General features: G+C 42.2%; 2 protein-coding genes across 9 annotated transcripts in view; one reads left to right on the top strand and one right to left on the bottom strand.

Moving 5' to 3' along the window:
• The window catches only part of crocc (ciliary rootlet coiled-coil, rootletin), a 29,511-nt gene extending 25,627 nt beyond the window's left edge, over nucleotides 1-3,884 (top strand). For 7 of the 8 annotated variants that reach the window (XM_078946836.1, XM_078946835.1, XM_078946834.1 and 4 more), the window contains exon 37: nucleotides 794-2,265. In XM_078946836.1, the coding sequence (XP_078802962.1) occupies nucleotides 794-880 (87 nt within the window). In that variant the 3' untranslated portion in view covers nucleotides 881-2,265. Of the gene's footprint in view, nucleotides 1-793; nucleotides 2,266-3,822 lie in introns of those variants that run through there. The other variant, XR_013655895.1, reaches the window with a different exon arrangement.
• Nucleotides 2,369-12,370, bottom strand: mfap2 (microfibril associated protein 2). Its single transcript, XM_023954713.2, has 9 exons — nucleotides 12,229-12,370; nucleotides 11,014-11,076; nucleotides 7,743-7,790; nucleotides 6,136-6,162; nucleotides 5,957-6,046; nucleotides 5,837-5,878; nucleotides 5,677-5,764; nucleotides 3,046-3,119; nucleotides 2,369-2,960 (listed from the first exon to the last, which is right to left on the bottom strand). The coding sequence occupies exons 2-9, from the start codon at nucleotides 11,042-11,044 to the stop codon at nucleotides 2,857-2,859; spliced, it is 504 nt and encodes a 167-aa protein (XP_023810481.1). The 5' UTR covers nucleotides 11,045-11,076; nucleotides 12,229-12,370; the 3' UTR covers nucleotides 2,369-2,856.
• Between the last annotated feature and the right edge of the window lie 1,156 nt (nucleotides 12,371-13,526).

Here is a 13,526-nt window from a genome sequence, read left to right on the forward strand (position 1 = left end):
CCTCATTTTGATGACATTTTTCTCAATTGTGGAGACTCGTATAAATACACAAATCTTCTGGGAATGAATTTTTGTAAATCAAATCTTTTGATTTTATAATTGAGCTCAAATTAGCACAAATAAAGGAGCAGTTGGGCTTTGTTTTTCACTTTGGACTCATTTGTAGAATCCCAGCTATTAAAGACCCACTCCAATGAAAACGGCGTTTTTAACATGTTCCTGTGGCATTTTTCTGATGATGGCAGACATATATAGAGAAAATTACGGTTAGCTTAAAATGCATTTCTGAGTGTTCTTTATTCAAATCGTTATGAATCAGCAGACAAGAAGGTGCCGTTTGAAAAAGAGCTTATTTGTGACAGGAAATATGCTGGGCGGGTCAGAAGCTCCCTGCTCTGCTCCACAATGGGTAAAATGGAAGGGGGACAGGGTTGGCACCCACAGCCCCGTCCACAACTATGTCTGATAAACTCATGCCGCTCTGCAGAAAATATGTCTTAGAAAACGACTGGCTTTTGGATTTATGCTGAAAACAGCAGAATCATAATGAAAAGACCACTGAGAACGCTTTGAGCATGGATCAAAAGATGACTGGAGTGGTACTCTAAAAACCGTAGATGACTGTTCCCTGTATGTGGGAGGAGAAAGAGTCAACAAAGCAAACCACTTTAAAATGAACACAGTTTAAAAAACAACAACACACACACACACTAAATGCCCCTTCAATTTTCTGAGTGTTTCTCTTTCCGTATTTATTTACCTCTGAAGGGTGATACGGTCTTTTTTTCTGCAGGTGTCCACTTTGAAGGAGCAGCTGCAGCAGGAGATGAAACGGCGGCAGCCTCCTCTTCCGTCCACGTTTACGTCCACTGGGATCTGAGAGGCGTGGCTGATCCTGAAGCAGCTTCTGGTTCAGGGAAACATGAGAACAACTCCCAGCACTCCATTTCCACTCCTGATCATAGATGTTTACAGCAGTCTAGCCCTTGTGCTATCCGGTGGGGTCCAGATGACCCCACTCCCAATGCTAACGTGCCTCCAAGGCACGTTAGCATTGGGAGTGGGGTCATCTGGACCCACTAGACAGTGCTCTGAACCTTTTTTCTTCAATGATTTGTGATCTTCACTGGTGTCCATGGATTATTGAACACGCCAATGTAAGGGTAGGGTCATCTGGACCCCACAAGATAGCACAAGGCCTTGAGGACGTGACAGGATTTACAGTGAACTGAAAAGGGCAGCTGTCAGTACAAACCAGGTCACAGCAGCTGTATGAACGATGCATCTACACACTCATTTTATTCACTCACACAGGAAAATTAGACACATCCAATGATTAATAAACCCAGGACTTAACCTTAGTATGTATTAAAAATCAGTATTAGTTTTTTTGGGGCATTAAACGTTTTTTCTAATTTGACGGCAAGGACAGGTTATTCTTATTATTATTATTCTGGTCCCTCCTCAAGAGTTTGAAGTTTTGTTGTCTGGTTTAACCCCACCTTCAGAATGTTTTAACCCTTAAAAGGACACAAATCAGCCTGATCTTTCTGTGAAGGTTTCACCACAGCGGTCAAACCCTTTGCAGCTGACTAGTTGGAACCGTGGAACTTGAAACACAACAATGTTTGTTTTTTTCCCTTTTATTGATGTAGCTGCTCATGATTTAATTCAGTTTATTTAACGAGCATCCGTTCATAGCCAAGGTTTTGTCAAGGTGCTACACAAACCAAAACCAGTTGTGACAATTCCAAACAGTTCAGCTCAATCCAATGAAGCCACATTTTCCTCCCTGGATGTTGATAATAGTCTATTTAGGTCACAAATCAAGTCTGTGTCATCTATAGGCTACTGAGTAAAACAAAAGGCAACTGTGGATGGAAAACTGAAGATTTACATAAGAAACACTAAGTTAGCCAGACATCTCTTATATTTAACCCTTGTGCTGTCCAAGGCAGGTTCATTTTGACCCCACAAGACAGCACAAGGGTTAAGAGCGTTAGGTGAATAAACAGAACAGGAAAGACACTGAAATGCTGCAGCGTCCCAAACAGGGTCGGATGTACAGAGTGGAGTCAGATGTGATGATGGAACAAAAGGGATTCTGGATGCAAGATTGATTTATGTCTTATGTTTGTTTTTTGTTATGACTGAAAATGAAGCATCAGCCCTGTATGTTTTCTACTAGATCATATTTTCATAGTTCCACACTGACAAGAACAGTAAAGATAGGTTTGGTGAAGAATAAAGCATCTTTGTGCAGAATGACTCCTGCGATTTATCGGTAAAGATTGAAATGCCTCAGATTTGATCCAAGCTATCAGCTGCAGTCCCCCTCCACCCCCCCAAAAGAAGAAACAGTCCAAGCTTTCTTTACCCTCAGTGTTTATTGTGTTAGTTTCACAAAGCAGTAGCACAGAGGCAAAAACTGAGGTCACTCACCATCTGCTTCACTCAAGACACTCAACACAAAGACTCATCATCACTACATGTGGATGTGGTTTCTGCATGGACTGTGGCAGTCACTGCTTGTTTAATGAAGCTACAGTACAAAAATGTGAGATAATGATATCACATTATGCAAAATATCATATTTGACGTTTAAAATAAGGCATCTCACGGTTTATTGTGCACCTCTGAGTTCTCATAGCACCAGAGCATCAGTGTTGAGGATGTTCGTCCATGCAGACGGGGTTTACTGGGCAGACAGAGACGCTAAGGTCGAAGCGTGAAAAGTTTTCAAGATGCTTTTCGCACAGGATTAATGGATTGTGCAGGAGAAGCACAGCGAGGATGCAGGGGGGAGGAGGAGGAGCGGGGGGGGGGCAGTATCCGGGCGAGTGGTGTTCCTGATCATCAGCATCCACCGCAGCTCTTCCCACAGCTTCCTGCCAGCGATGCGCACTGGCCGCTCAGCGCCATGACCCCACAGCGAGAGAACTGATCACGACACAGGTCCGCTAAAAACACACAAGGACACGCACGTCAGCGTCCTTCCTCCTCATGCCAATCAGTGCTGTCATGTCAGGTGTGTTTGGGTTTTACCTCTCAGCAGCTCCTCGTGGGCACACACGGTGCGCACACAGATCTCCTTGTTGATGACGTACATTCGCCTCACGCTGCGACAAAATGACAAGATGGATGAAGTTTCAATGAGAGATCAGCCTCTCTGGGGTTTGTTTTTTCGTTTTTGCTGACATGTCTTGAAGTGGAGTCACAGCAACTGCACTTAAAATCTTCTTCATTGAAAAGAAGAAGATTTTAATTCCAGTTGCAATGACTCAACAATAGGACATCGGGAAAAACCTGGATGATGGAGAACCTTCACCCACTTCCTGTCATCATCCATTCCAGGACAGATTCTTCCTCCTGTCAACACTCTGCCATTTAGCTCAGATCCAGAAGACAAACTTATAGAGAAATGCAATCTAACAGTAAATCAGAAAACGTTTTCCTGGAGGACGCAACACAGAGTTTGTTAAACCAAAAAGATATTCTTCTTCCTCTTTCGGCTTCTCCCATCAGGGGTCGCCACAGCGAACAAGTCGCATGGTAAACTTGGCAATGTTTTACGCCGGATGCCCTTCCTGACGCAACCTTCTCAAACCGGGCTTGGGACCGGCACGGAGGTAGAGAAGGGAACAGGGAGCAGCCCGGAGTCGAACCCTGGTTTCACGGACGGAAGGCGCCGCAAACCAGCACGAGCTAAACCGGCTCCCTAAACCAGAAAGATATTCAATCTGACAAAATTCCAATTGGCAGAATAAACAAAAGACACTGCATCTTTAACCCTTGTGCTATTCTAGCCACTTTACCATTGGGAGTGGGGTCATCTAGACCCACTAGACAGTGCTCTGAACCTTTTTTCTTCAATGATTTGTGATCTTCACTGGTGTCCATGGATTACATGAAATCTTTCCACCTTTATCCACCTTTGTCATGGTAGGGAGAACACGTCAATGGAAGGGGGGGGGTCATCTAAGATAGCACAAGGGTTAAGCCTTTTTTGTCTCTTCTTCTGCAGTTCTTTAGATGAACACCCAGCACGGATAGTGTGACATTCATGGTCAGCCAAAATATTACGCAAATTATATTTTCTATGATTTTTCTAAATACTCAATGTAAATGACAGTCAGCATAATTTTCAAGTCACTCACCATTAGAACATTTATTAAAACCTCAAGATAACAGTATTTTTTTTTTCAGAAATAAAAACCTTTCAAAGTCACTGTTCCACAATTTTAGGCACAACAGAGTTCAACATCATTTTCTAGATTCTGAAAATGGTCATTTGTTGAATTTGCTGCATTAGGATGTCATTAAGTGAAATCAAAAGCTATTTCAATAAAAACATCTTCATAGGTCAAGTTCCATTTGAACACAGGAGCCCTTACTTTGGAGCAGCTTCACAATTCTTGCATCCATTGATCTTGTGAGTTTTTGGAGAGTTTCTGCTTGAATTTCTTTGCAGGATGTCAGAATAGCCTCCCAGAGCTGCTGTTTGGATGTGACCTGCCTCCCCCCATCAGATATTTGCTTGAGGATGGTCCAAAGGTTCTCAATAGGGTTGAGGTCAGGGGAGGATGGGGGCCACAGCCTCAGTTTATCTCCTTTTCTGCCCATAGCAGCCATTAATGCAGAGGCATGAAGATGATTTGGTTACTGAAATCACGGTTCTTCTTTTTGTACCATGAAAGAAAGTGGTCAGTCAGAAACTCCACCTACTATCCAGAGGTCATTTTCACACCTTCAGGGACCCTAGAGGGGCCGACCAGCTCCTCCCCATGATTCTGGCCTAAAACGTGACTCCGCCTCCTCCTTGCTGATGTAGCAGCCTTGTTGGGACCCTAACCCACCAACTACTCCATGCATCTGAACCATCCAGGGCTGCACGGCAGTCTTCATGTAAGTCTGGGCCCACTGCAGCCGTTTCTGCTCTAGTGTTGTTTGGGGAGGGGAGGGGGGGCATAGAAGGTTTATGTAGAACTGCAAGCCTCTGGAGGATCCTACACCTTGATGTTTGTGGGGCTCCAGAGACACCAGCAGCTTCTAATCTGTGTTTGCTGCTTTGTAATGGTATTAGATGGCCCCCCCCTACCATGACAAAGGTGGATAAAGGTGGAAAGATTTCATGTAATCCATGGACACCAGTGAAGATCACAAATCATTGAAGAAAAAAGGTTCAGAGCACTGTCTAGTGGGTCTAGATGACCCAACTCCCAATGGTAAAGTGCCTAGGATAGCACAAGGGTTAATCCGATGGATTTGTCTGGCAGAAACCTTCCTTCTTCTGCACCAACCTGTGTGTGCTCTGGATCAGCCACACATCTCTTAACAGTACCACGATCACGCTTCCATGAAATATCCAAGGTTTTTCATACCTAGTCCCAGGCATTGAACTATATCAGGCTTTTCAGCAACAGAGATTCTTCTTCTTTCCTATAATGTTATAAAATGTTGGTCTGCTTAATGATGTGGAACGTCCTTCTTTAATTGGGTTCACCTGCCAAACCAACTATCACAGGTGTCTGAGATTGATGTCAGCGATCCAAAGATCCCCGAGACACAATAACATCCATGAGTTTAATTAAAAAAAGCAAATCTTTTAGTCACTTGAATAGAATATACATAATATTGCTCATGTATTGATCTCAAAGCAGACCCTTCATGCTGTACCTGTAGAAGCAGAGGCTGTTGAGACACTGTTTGCAGGGCTTGTGGACCGAGTACAGCCTGGTGCAGGGGTACTGCTCCTCCCTGCAGTCTGGAACAAATCAAACAACAATGTCCTTGGCTCAGCTCAAACACAAGAAGCTGAACCTGCTGCTCGACGTACCAAGAGGTCCAGGCTCCGTGGGCTCGGTCTCAAACTCAGATACTAGTCCAAAGGAAAGACAAGGTCAGCTCAGTTCTGTTCATCACACTGAGAATTGTGCGGCTCTGACCGGAGGCGTACCGGGTTTCTCTGGACGCACCAAGGGCTCGAGCTGAACCTGCTGCTGATACGTTCCAGGAAGAGGAGCGGGACTCTCAGACTCCTGACCCCCTGCCCAAGCGGAGGGGGTTACTTTAAGCACACAGCGACATTCAAACGCCATATTCTGTTGCCGGATATGGGGCTTTAAAAGGCCTTACCTGGAAAGTAATCGTCATATTCTTGTTCTGTGAAGAAGAGGGGAAACAGAGGATGAAGATCAACAGATGGAGAATGCATGACCTTCAGCTCTAAAAGAGCTGTGCAAAAACATGTCTGAAAAACACATCTGTATCTAACTCTATACAACCATTCTTTTCTTAGTGAATGCACGCATTTCTCAGACCCCGATCTCATTAGTATGATCCAAGATTTTCTTTAAAAAAAGACTTTATACATGGCTTGATCCATGTTTTCTGCCCTGCAGTTCCTCATCATTCCACTAGAGGCAGTAGAAGGGCTTTTCCTGATCATTTTAAAATGGCTGCTTCCATGAAATCATACTTTTGAGAGAAAGTTTAGCTCATTTTCAAAACTTTATGCAGAGAATAACTGATATGTTTTTCATTTTTAAAGGCCTGTTTAAAATGTGTGAATCAAATTTGAGAAGGTGTTTTTCTTTTCTCCTTGAACATTCATTTTGCATGCCTAACATTGTTGTGGGAAAAAAACGTACTTATTCACTTAATTCCTCAGAAGTGACATTATTTATATCTCATTACAAATTATATTTTTTGTGGATTTCATCAAAGGGTTTAACAAACATTTAAACTTTCCGTCATTCCTTTTCATGTTGTGGGCCACACAGGGTTAAAGTCATTTATATATTACAAAAATTAAATCCACATTGATCAGAGTTGCACTTTACACAATAAAATTTCATTATATTTATCAAAATAATTTAAAAATCAAGAGAGGAGAGTTCAGATAAAAGACTGACACATTTTGAATCAAAAGATTTGTTTTCTGTCTCATCAGGAAGACTGTTCCAGTTTAGCTGCATGTCCCACCATTTACATTTTCTCCCAATTCTTTGCTGTACTGGGTTATTTGGGTAGAAAGAAATAGATTTAAAGTTCTATATAGTTTAGAAATTCATCTTGTCTACATGCATTAAATGAAATTTACTAGATTTTCACCATAAGGTTGGGCAGATATTTTAGGACATTTGATACCTTTCCTACATTTCTCAGTTCTGCTCCAGTGATGTTTCCCTCATGAGGGAAAAAAAAACACTGAAGTGTGATAGAAAACTATTTAATGACATCAAAACATCTATTGTTGAGGGTTTTAGTGGAGAATCGGCTCCGCTCATTTCTGTCTCTCTTTATGGAGCAGCTTGCTGTGTGTGCTGAACTTTTTGTTTTTTAAACGTGTAAATGACATTTTCCTTTAATTTTAAGCATTTGGATGTTGAGTCGTGGCTTTAAAATCTTCTTTCTTGAAACGTTTCACCGCTCATCCAAGCACCTCCATCAGTCTTCATTATTTAAGACGGAATCCATTTTTTCCCCCCAGGAATTGGGTTGAAAATAATCAACTGTATATTAAGTTTAGTGTCTGGTGAGATTGACGACTTTATGTGGAAGATGTTCAGAATGAATGGGATCCAAATCCTCCTATTCACTCTTTTAAGCTGTTGCCAGGCAGGTTGGGAGTAAACATGACAGCAGGAGGTGGATCCTTCAGGCGGCGACACATCAGAAAACAGAGAAACGAAAAACAGATGCAGAAACAAGGCAGACCCAAACTCTCTGTGTGAACTCACCGGAATAGTTAAACGGATCTGAGTAATGCTGCTGAGCGAGCAGCAGAACTGTGGAAAATGTACACAGACAGGTTAAAATCACAAGGCTGGGCCAATGAGACAAAAACATCACAAGAACTTTGGATCTGCTGGTGTTTCGTCGTCTCCTCTTTTCAAATTTCCAACCGAATGGTTTAGATGCAGTGTGATGGATTTAGAGCAAAATTCAAGAAACATTTCCCCCCAAATCTGAAATTTCATTGGAACATAATGAAAGCATTCCACAAATCTTTGTGGATTAAACAAAATCCTCCATTTAGGAGCATAAATCCAAAGAAACCCCAAATGTCGGTTGAAGATGAAAGCTCCTGAGGCAGAAATAAAAGAAGAAAAAAAACGGAGTATTTTGTAGGAACCTGTGGTTCAGTTTCTCAGTAAATGTTTCCAGTTCAAAATGTCCAGAGAGAAATAATCAGTTAGAAAAATGTCTTCTCTATTGTTTGTTGCTTTTAGGGAATTATACAAGTAATGTTTGTAAAAGTATGTTTAGCCCTTGTGCTATCTTGTGGGGTCCAGATGACCCCCCCCCCCCCCCTTCCATTGAGGTGTTCTCCCTACCATGACAAAGGTGGATAAAGGTGGAAAGATTTCATGTAATCCATGGACACCAGTGAAGATCACAAATCATTGAAGAAAAAAGGTTCAGAGCACTGTCTAGTGGGTCTAGATGACCCACTAGACAGCACAATGGTTAAAGCCGACAGCTGACCCCCGTGACAGACCTGAAGGATGCTGACCGCACTGCTCAGGGAAAACCCAAACATGTCACGCTTGCTTTTCATCGCTTTTTTGTTTACAAAGATGTCAAATCCAAATCGTTTAGAAAGAATAAACTCTTTTCTCCTATTTTGTTCAATAATCTTTACTTCAGTGCATTTCATCATCATGTCAATAAATCCATAAAAGTGCATCCCTTTTACCCGCTGTGGGATGAATCAAAGTTTTATTCTTCAACCATGGTGTGTGGCAGGCTTCTACAACCTGAGGGTTTATCCCTCCATCGTGGCTCTTTGGCTTTGAGGAAAAATGCTAACAATCTATGTAAACACGAGTTAAAATGTAGTTTTGTCATTTATGTTTACATTTTTAAAATGTCAACTAACTTAGCAAAATGAGGTAAAAAGTCTCAATTACTTTTCAGAGCCGTTTGTGGTTTGTTTATATAATTTTTGTATATTGATCTTTTTTTTAATTGATTTCTATACAAATGTTGTCATAATAATTAATATTAACAAGAATGAGGATGCACCAAAGTCATAATGATAGAAAATGTCTGTCAAAAGTATTTTAATTGTTAAAAACAGATATAACACTGTTACCTTTCATATGTTGTAAATATTTAAAAGCCACATTTGATAAAGGAATGGCTTAACGGCCACATAAACATGAATAAAGTCTGAAGTGGAACTTTGCAGCTCTCTAAATTCCCACTCTGATCATCTTTGACATCTTTTCAAAGAGTTTCAAGGATTCAAAGGAGGTTTATTGTCACATGGACAGTAAGGAAACAGGTTTCCATCTACAATGAGATACTGACTGAGCTGTTTGCTCTGAATGCCTGAAGGTAAAATATTCACACCAAACATAAAATATAACCGTGCATCAGTAAATGACTAAACCTAAATACCAGGGGAAAATCCATTTATATTTTAAAACAGAACCTTTGTGAATTCATTTTTTCAAAACTGTGGTTTCTAGTCTTATTTTAGAGCCATTTGCACCAACGGCTTGATGTACCTCATGTAAAACTCAAAGTTAGAGAAATGCTGCGTTCATGTGGTGTTTGAATGATCAGAAGAGTGAAAAACAGCAAATCTTCCCACAACACATGGATGCTAGAGTGGGGGTCCCCAAACTTTCTGTTGTGAGGACCACTAACTTTTGTTCTCTCTGATGAGGCTGATTACAGACGTTTTATGGCAGTAAAACTCCTCACTGCACACTTTACAACTGTGCAAAAGAGATTTTCATAAGCTAAAGAGTGTGATTCACGTGGATGTTGCTGAAGATTAAGATGTAAGAGCAGTGGTGCAAAGGTGATGTCAGAGGGAAAGAAAGAGTTCCGGAATTTGACAATAAAATAAGTTTGACAAAATATGGGAGCAAGGACCGACATTTCATCTAGAACGGTAAACCATAACGGAATAGATAACAATGATAGACTGAATATCTGCACGGTTCACTTCCTTAACACGCCAGAGGATAGAATCTAGTATGCTAAAACAACATTTGAATAATTATCCAGATAACCTAAGAACAGGCTAACAAGTCAACTAAATCCTTTCTATCATTTAAAATCACCACATCCGTTCAATTCCTCGTCCTCTGTGTCGCTTTGGAACAATGCGACACAGAGTGAGACCGAGCCGCGTTTCTTCTTTGTAGCAAATCCTGATACGCACACCTACATGCCCTCTAGTGGTTGAAATTACAAGCATGTTAGCCTTTTTTTTAAATGATATATAAATCGCACTGGAGTATAAGTCGCACCCTCAGCCAAACTATGCAAAAAAAAAAAAAACGTAAGCTTGTAAATTCTGCTCTTGAATCATAACGATTTAAATAACAACATATTTGGAAGTGCAATTTTGATCTTGATTTTTCTAATATATGTCCTCAAGCTTTAGAGAAATGCAACAAGAACACCTTAAAAACACCTAAAACACAATTTTCATTGTCATTAAAGGTAGTTTGAATGAGTCATTGAAAAGCTTAGTTCCCACTAGCGAGTTATTCACCCACCGTAAACTAACTTGGGAACAGGCATTTACACACGGCTACTTCCAAATCCAGTTTGTGTCTCTTCTGAAGGTAAAACGTAATCATTCTCAATGTATCCCAACAGTTATGCCTTGTGCTGTCTTGTGGGGTCCACGTTAACGTGCCGTGGAGGCAGGTTAACATAGGGAGTTGGGTCATCTAGACCCACTAGACAGTGCTCTGAACCTTTTTTCTTCAATGATTTGTGATCTTCACTGGTGTCCATGGATTACATGAAATCTTTCCACCTTTATCCACCTTTATCATGGTAGGAAGAACACGTCACTGTAAGGGGGGGGGGGGGGGGGTCATCAGGACCCCACAAGACAGTACAAGGCGTTATCTTGGTCTGTGTTCCTCTAATTTCCTCTCTTGTCAAGATGGTGATGGTGGCTGAAAAATGGCTGCAGACTGATCTTAGATCAGTGGAAGCTTTGTCCAGCTTTGTCTAGTAGGAACCAGCGGTAGTTACCTGGCATGCAGAGAAGCAGCAGGGCTCTCATGGTCTCTCTGGGAGGTAGTCTGACTGGAATCACTGAAAGGATGTTGAGAACAGAGCAACATTTGGTTTCTTTGCTTTCCTGAAATCTGCCCTTTTTTCTTTTGCTTCTGCCCTCCGACACCTTCTCAACCCCCGACCGCTTCCCCTTCTTTCCCCTTCAACGTCCTCCCTCCACTGGCCTCAATCAGCCATGGGGGGGTGGGGTGGGGGTGGGGGGGTTGATGACAAAAATGTGGCACAGCCGTCTTCCTAAGAGCTGCATTTGTGGGGCAGCAGACGGCGTGGAGGCTGCATTCCAGGAAAGCAAGCTTCTCAAGGCCCCCCCCCCATTTTCTGGCGAGCTTTCTTCATCCCTGGCTGACTCTGTCCATCCCCACAACCTTCATTTCCCTTCCAATGCCCTCATTGGTCATTTCCTCCAACCCTTCCCCCTCTTCTCTCCCCATTTCCTTTTTTCTTCTTCACCCCTTCAAGCCCCCAAAAACCAGAATTTTAGGAGCCAAAGTAACAGAAACATGTGGAGCGTTCGAATCCTCAGTCCATGGACCAAAACTAAGTTTATGGCGTCGAGTCCGTCCACTGAAGGAGGTCTGTCTGCTATGTGCATTAAACTCAGCCCTCCTCTTCCTCCGACTGTTGGCTCTGGAAGAAACTCTCCAACCACGCAAAACTGGACCGACTGCAGTCCCACTGAACACTGTTTGCATGCTTATCACCACACAAACACACACAAACACACTATTCTTCTGCACCACAATGACATTCGAGAACCATATGTCTTCACAGCACACATCTGGGAGCAATTAGCCCCCCTGAACTGAGTCCTGCTCTTTCCAGCAACAGAGACCCCATACCCCACCCCCTGCACATGCACGCACAGACACACACACACACACACACACACACAAATAGGAGATGCTCCCATGCTCCCACTGTTTGGTGAACTAAAATAAGATGAGATGTCTACAAAAAAGAACAAACATTTACAGCATCCTGACTGTGCCGCGGGAGGTTCACCAGGCCAAACCACTGTCAGCTGACTTTAACATACCCCTCCATACTAATAAATGCCCCGTAACAGTTCGGTCCTTGTAGTCTCCTCACACTCTTCACCTTAAATGCAAATCCTGCCTGGTGGGTTTCATGCAGGCTTGTGAAAATAAAAAGCACAAAGTAATGTTTTACCTGAAAGGACCGGCTTGGATCTTTGATTCAATTAGCTCCAAGCTCTGCCGGCTCTGATGTTTTCTGTGAATGCAGGAGGAACCCACTGCTCCACAGTGTTCCACCCCATATCTGCAGTCTCCTCCCCGTCCACATCTCAGGCCTCTGGCAGGCTGTGGTCCAAGTGGGACACGTGGAACAGACCACAGGTGGGGATGTGGGGACGGGGGACCGACTACTCACATGTGTCGGCTTTCAAATACCTAGAATTTCAACAAGAACAGTCTTTTTCTGCAGAAAATTAGGCAGATTTTTGTCAATCAGCTATTGATTGACAAAAAACTGCCTCATGCAGAAATCTCGAATAAAATTTAATTTCTGCTGTGACATTGTTATGATTTATCAACCATGCATGCACATGAGGAGAGCTAAATTTTACCTTAAAACCTTTATTAGGTAAGCTAAAGTTGGTTTCACTTTGTTGGGCTCATATAAAGCCTTAAAGTTAGACCATGTTTCCAAACTAAATGACACCATAAAACAGCTGAATGACGTTATTTATAGAAACTGTTGCTGCACAACGTTCTGAACTGTAAAATCGACATTCTCTGTAATTTGTAATGACACTTTAGCAAAACACGTGACTAACTCCATATCTCAAAATTTTGAACAGTTTTACAAAACAAATGTTTAATTTTGAGCTTTTTTTTAACTAAACAAGTTCAATGACAAAGCAGTAAAGCAAAGAGACATCATTTGTCCTGCATCAACTCACCTTTGGGATTCTGAAGTTCATGTTCATTCACACAAAACAAAAAAAATCCTGAGACAGGGATTCAAAGAAGTCGCTGTAGTAGGTTTAAAGTTTGTCATTTGGACTTTGTTTTAAAATTTGAAAACACTTCACCTCTTATGGTTGGGAGTTGGGTCATCTAGACCCACTAGACAGTGCTCTGAACCTTTTTTCTTCAATGATTTGTGATCTTCACTGGTGTCCATGGATTACATGAAATCTTTCCACCTTTATCCACCTTTGTCATGGTAGGGAGAACACCTCAATGGAAGGGGGGGGGGGGGGGTCATCTGGACCCCACAAGATAGCACAAGGGGTTAAATGTGCTCACGGGGGAGGTGTCAGACCTGACACTGTAACACTGCTGTAGATGGATGGAAGAATAAACCTGAGACCACCATTCTTATCATTCTTATTAGATTCTTTCACTCCTCGCTCAAACAAATCCTTTCTCTCTGGCTAAAATTCGGACCCCCGATCCTCGTAGCAGAGGTTTGTGGCCTCCGGTGGAGGTGTACTGCACTTC

Source organism: Oryzias latipes, chromosome 5 (assembly GCF_053564925.1).
Source record: "Oryzias latipes strain Hd-rR chromosome 5, Olatipes_Hd-rR_3.1".
Taxonomy (NCBI): domain Eukaryota; kingdom Metazoa; phylum Chordata; class Actinopteri; order Beloniformes; family Adrianichthyidae; genus Oryzias; species Oryzias latipes.

Bases quoted from the DNA above. Each gene is read 5' to 3' on its own strand.
- mfap2 (XM_023954713.2), bottom strand. From the start codon at position 11,044: ATGAGAGCCCTGCTGCTTCTCTGCATGCCAG. The intron at 5,879-5,956 runs GTACGCCTCCGG...CCTTTGGACTAG, and splicing joins GGTGCGTCCAGAGAAACCCG to TATCTGAGTTTGAGACCGAG. The intron at 2,961-3,045 runs GTAAAACCCAAA...GTGTGTTTTTAG, and splicing joins CCACGAGGAGCTGCTGAGAG to CGGACCTGTGTCGTGATCAG.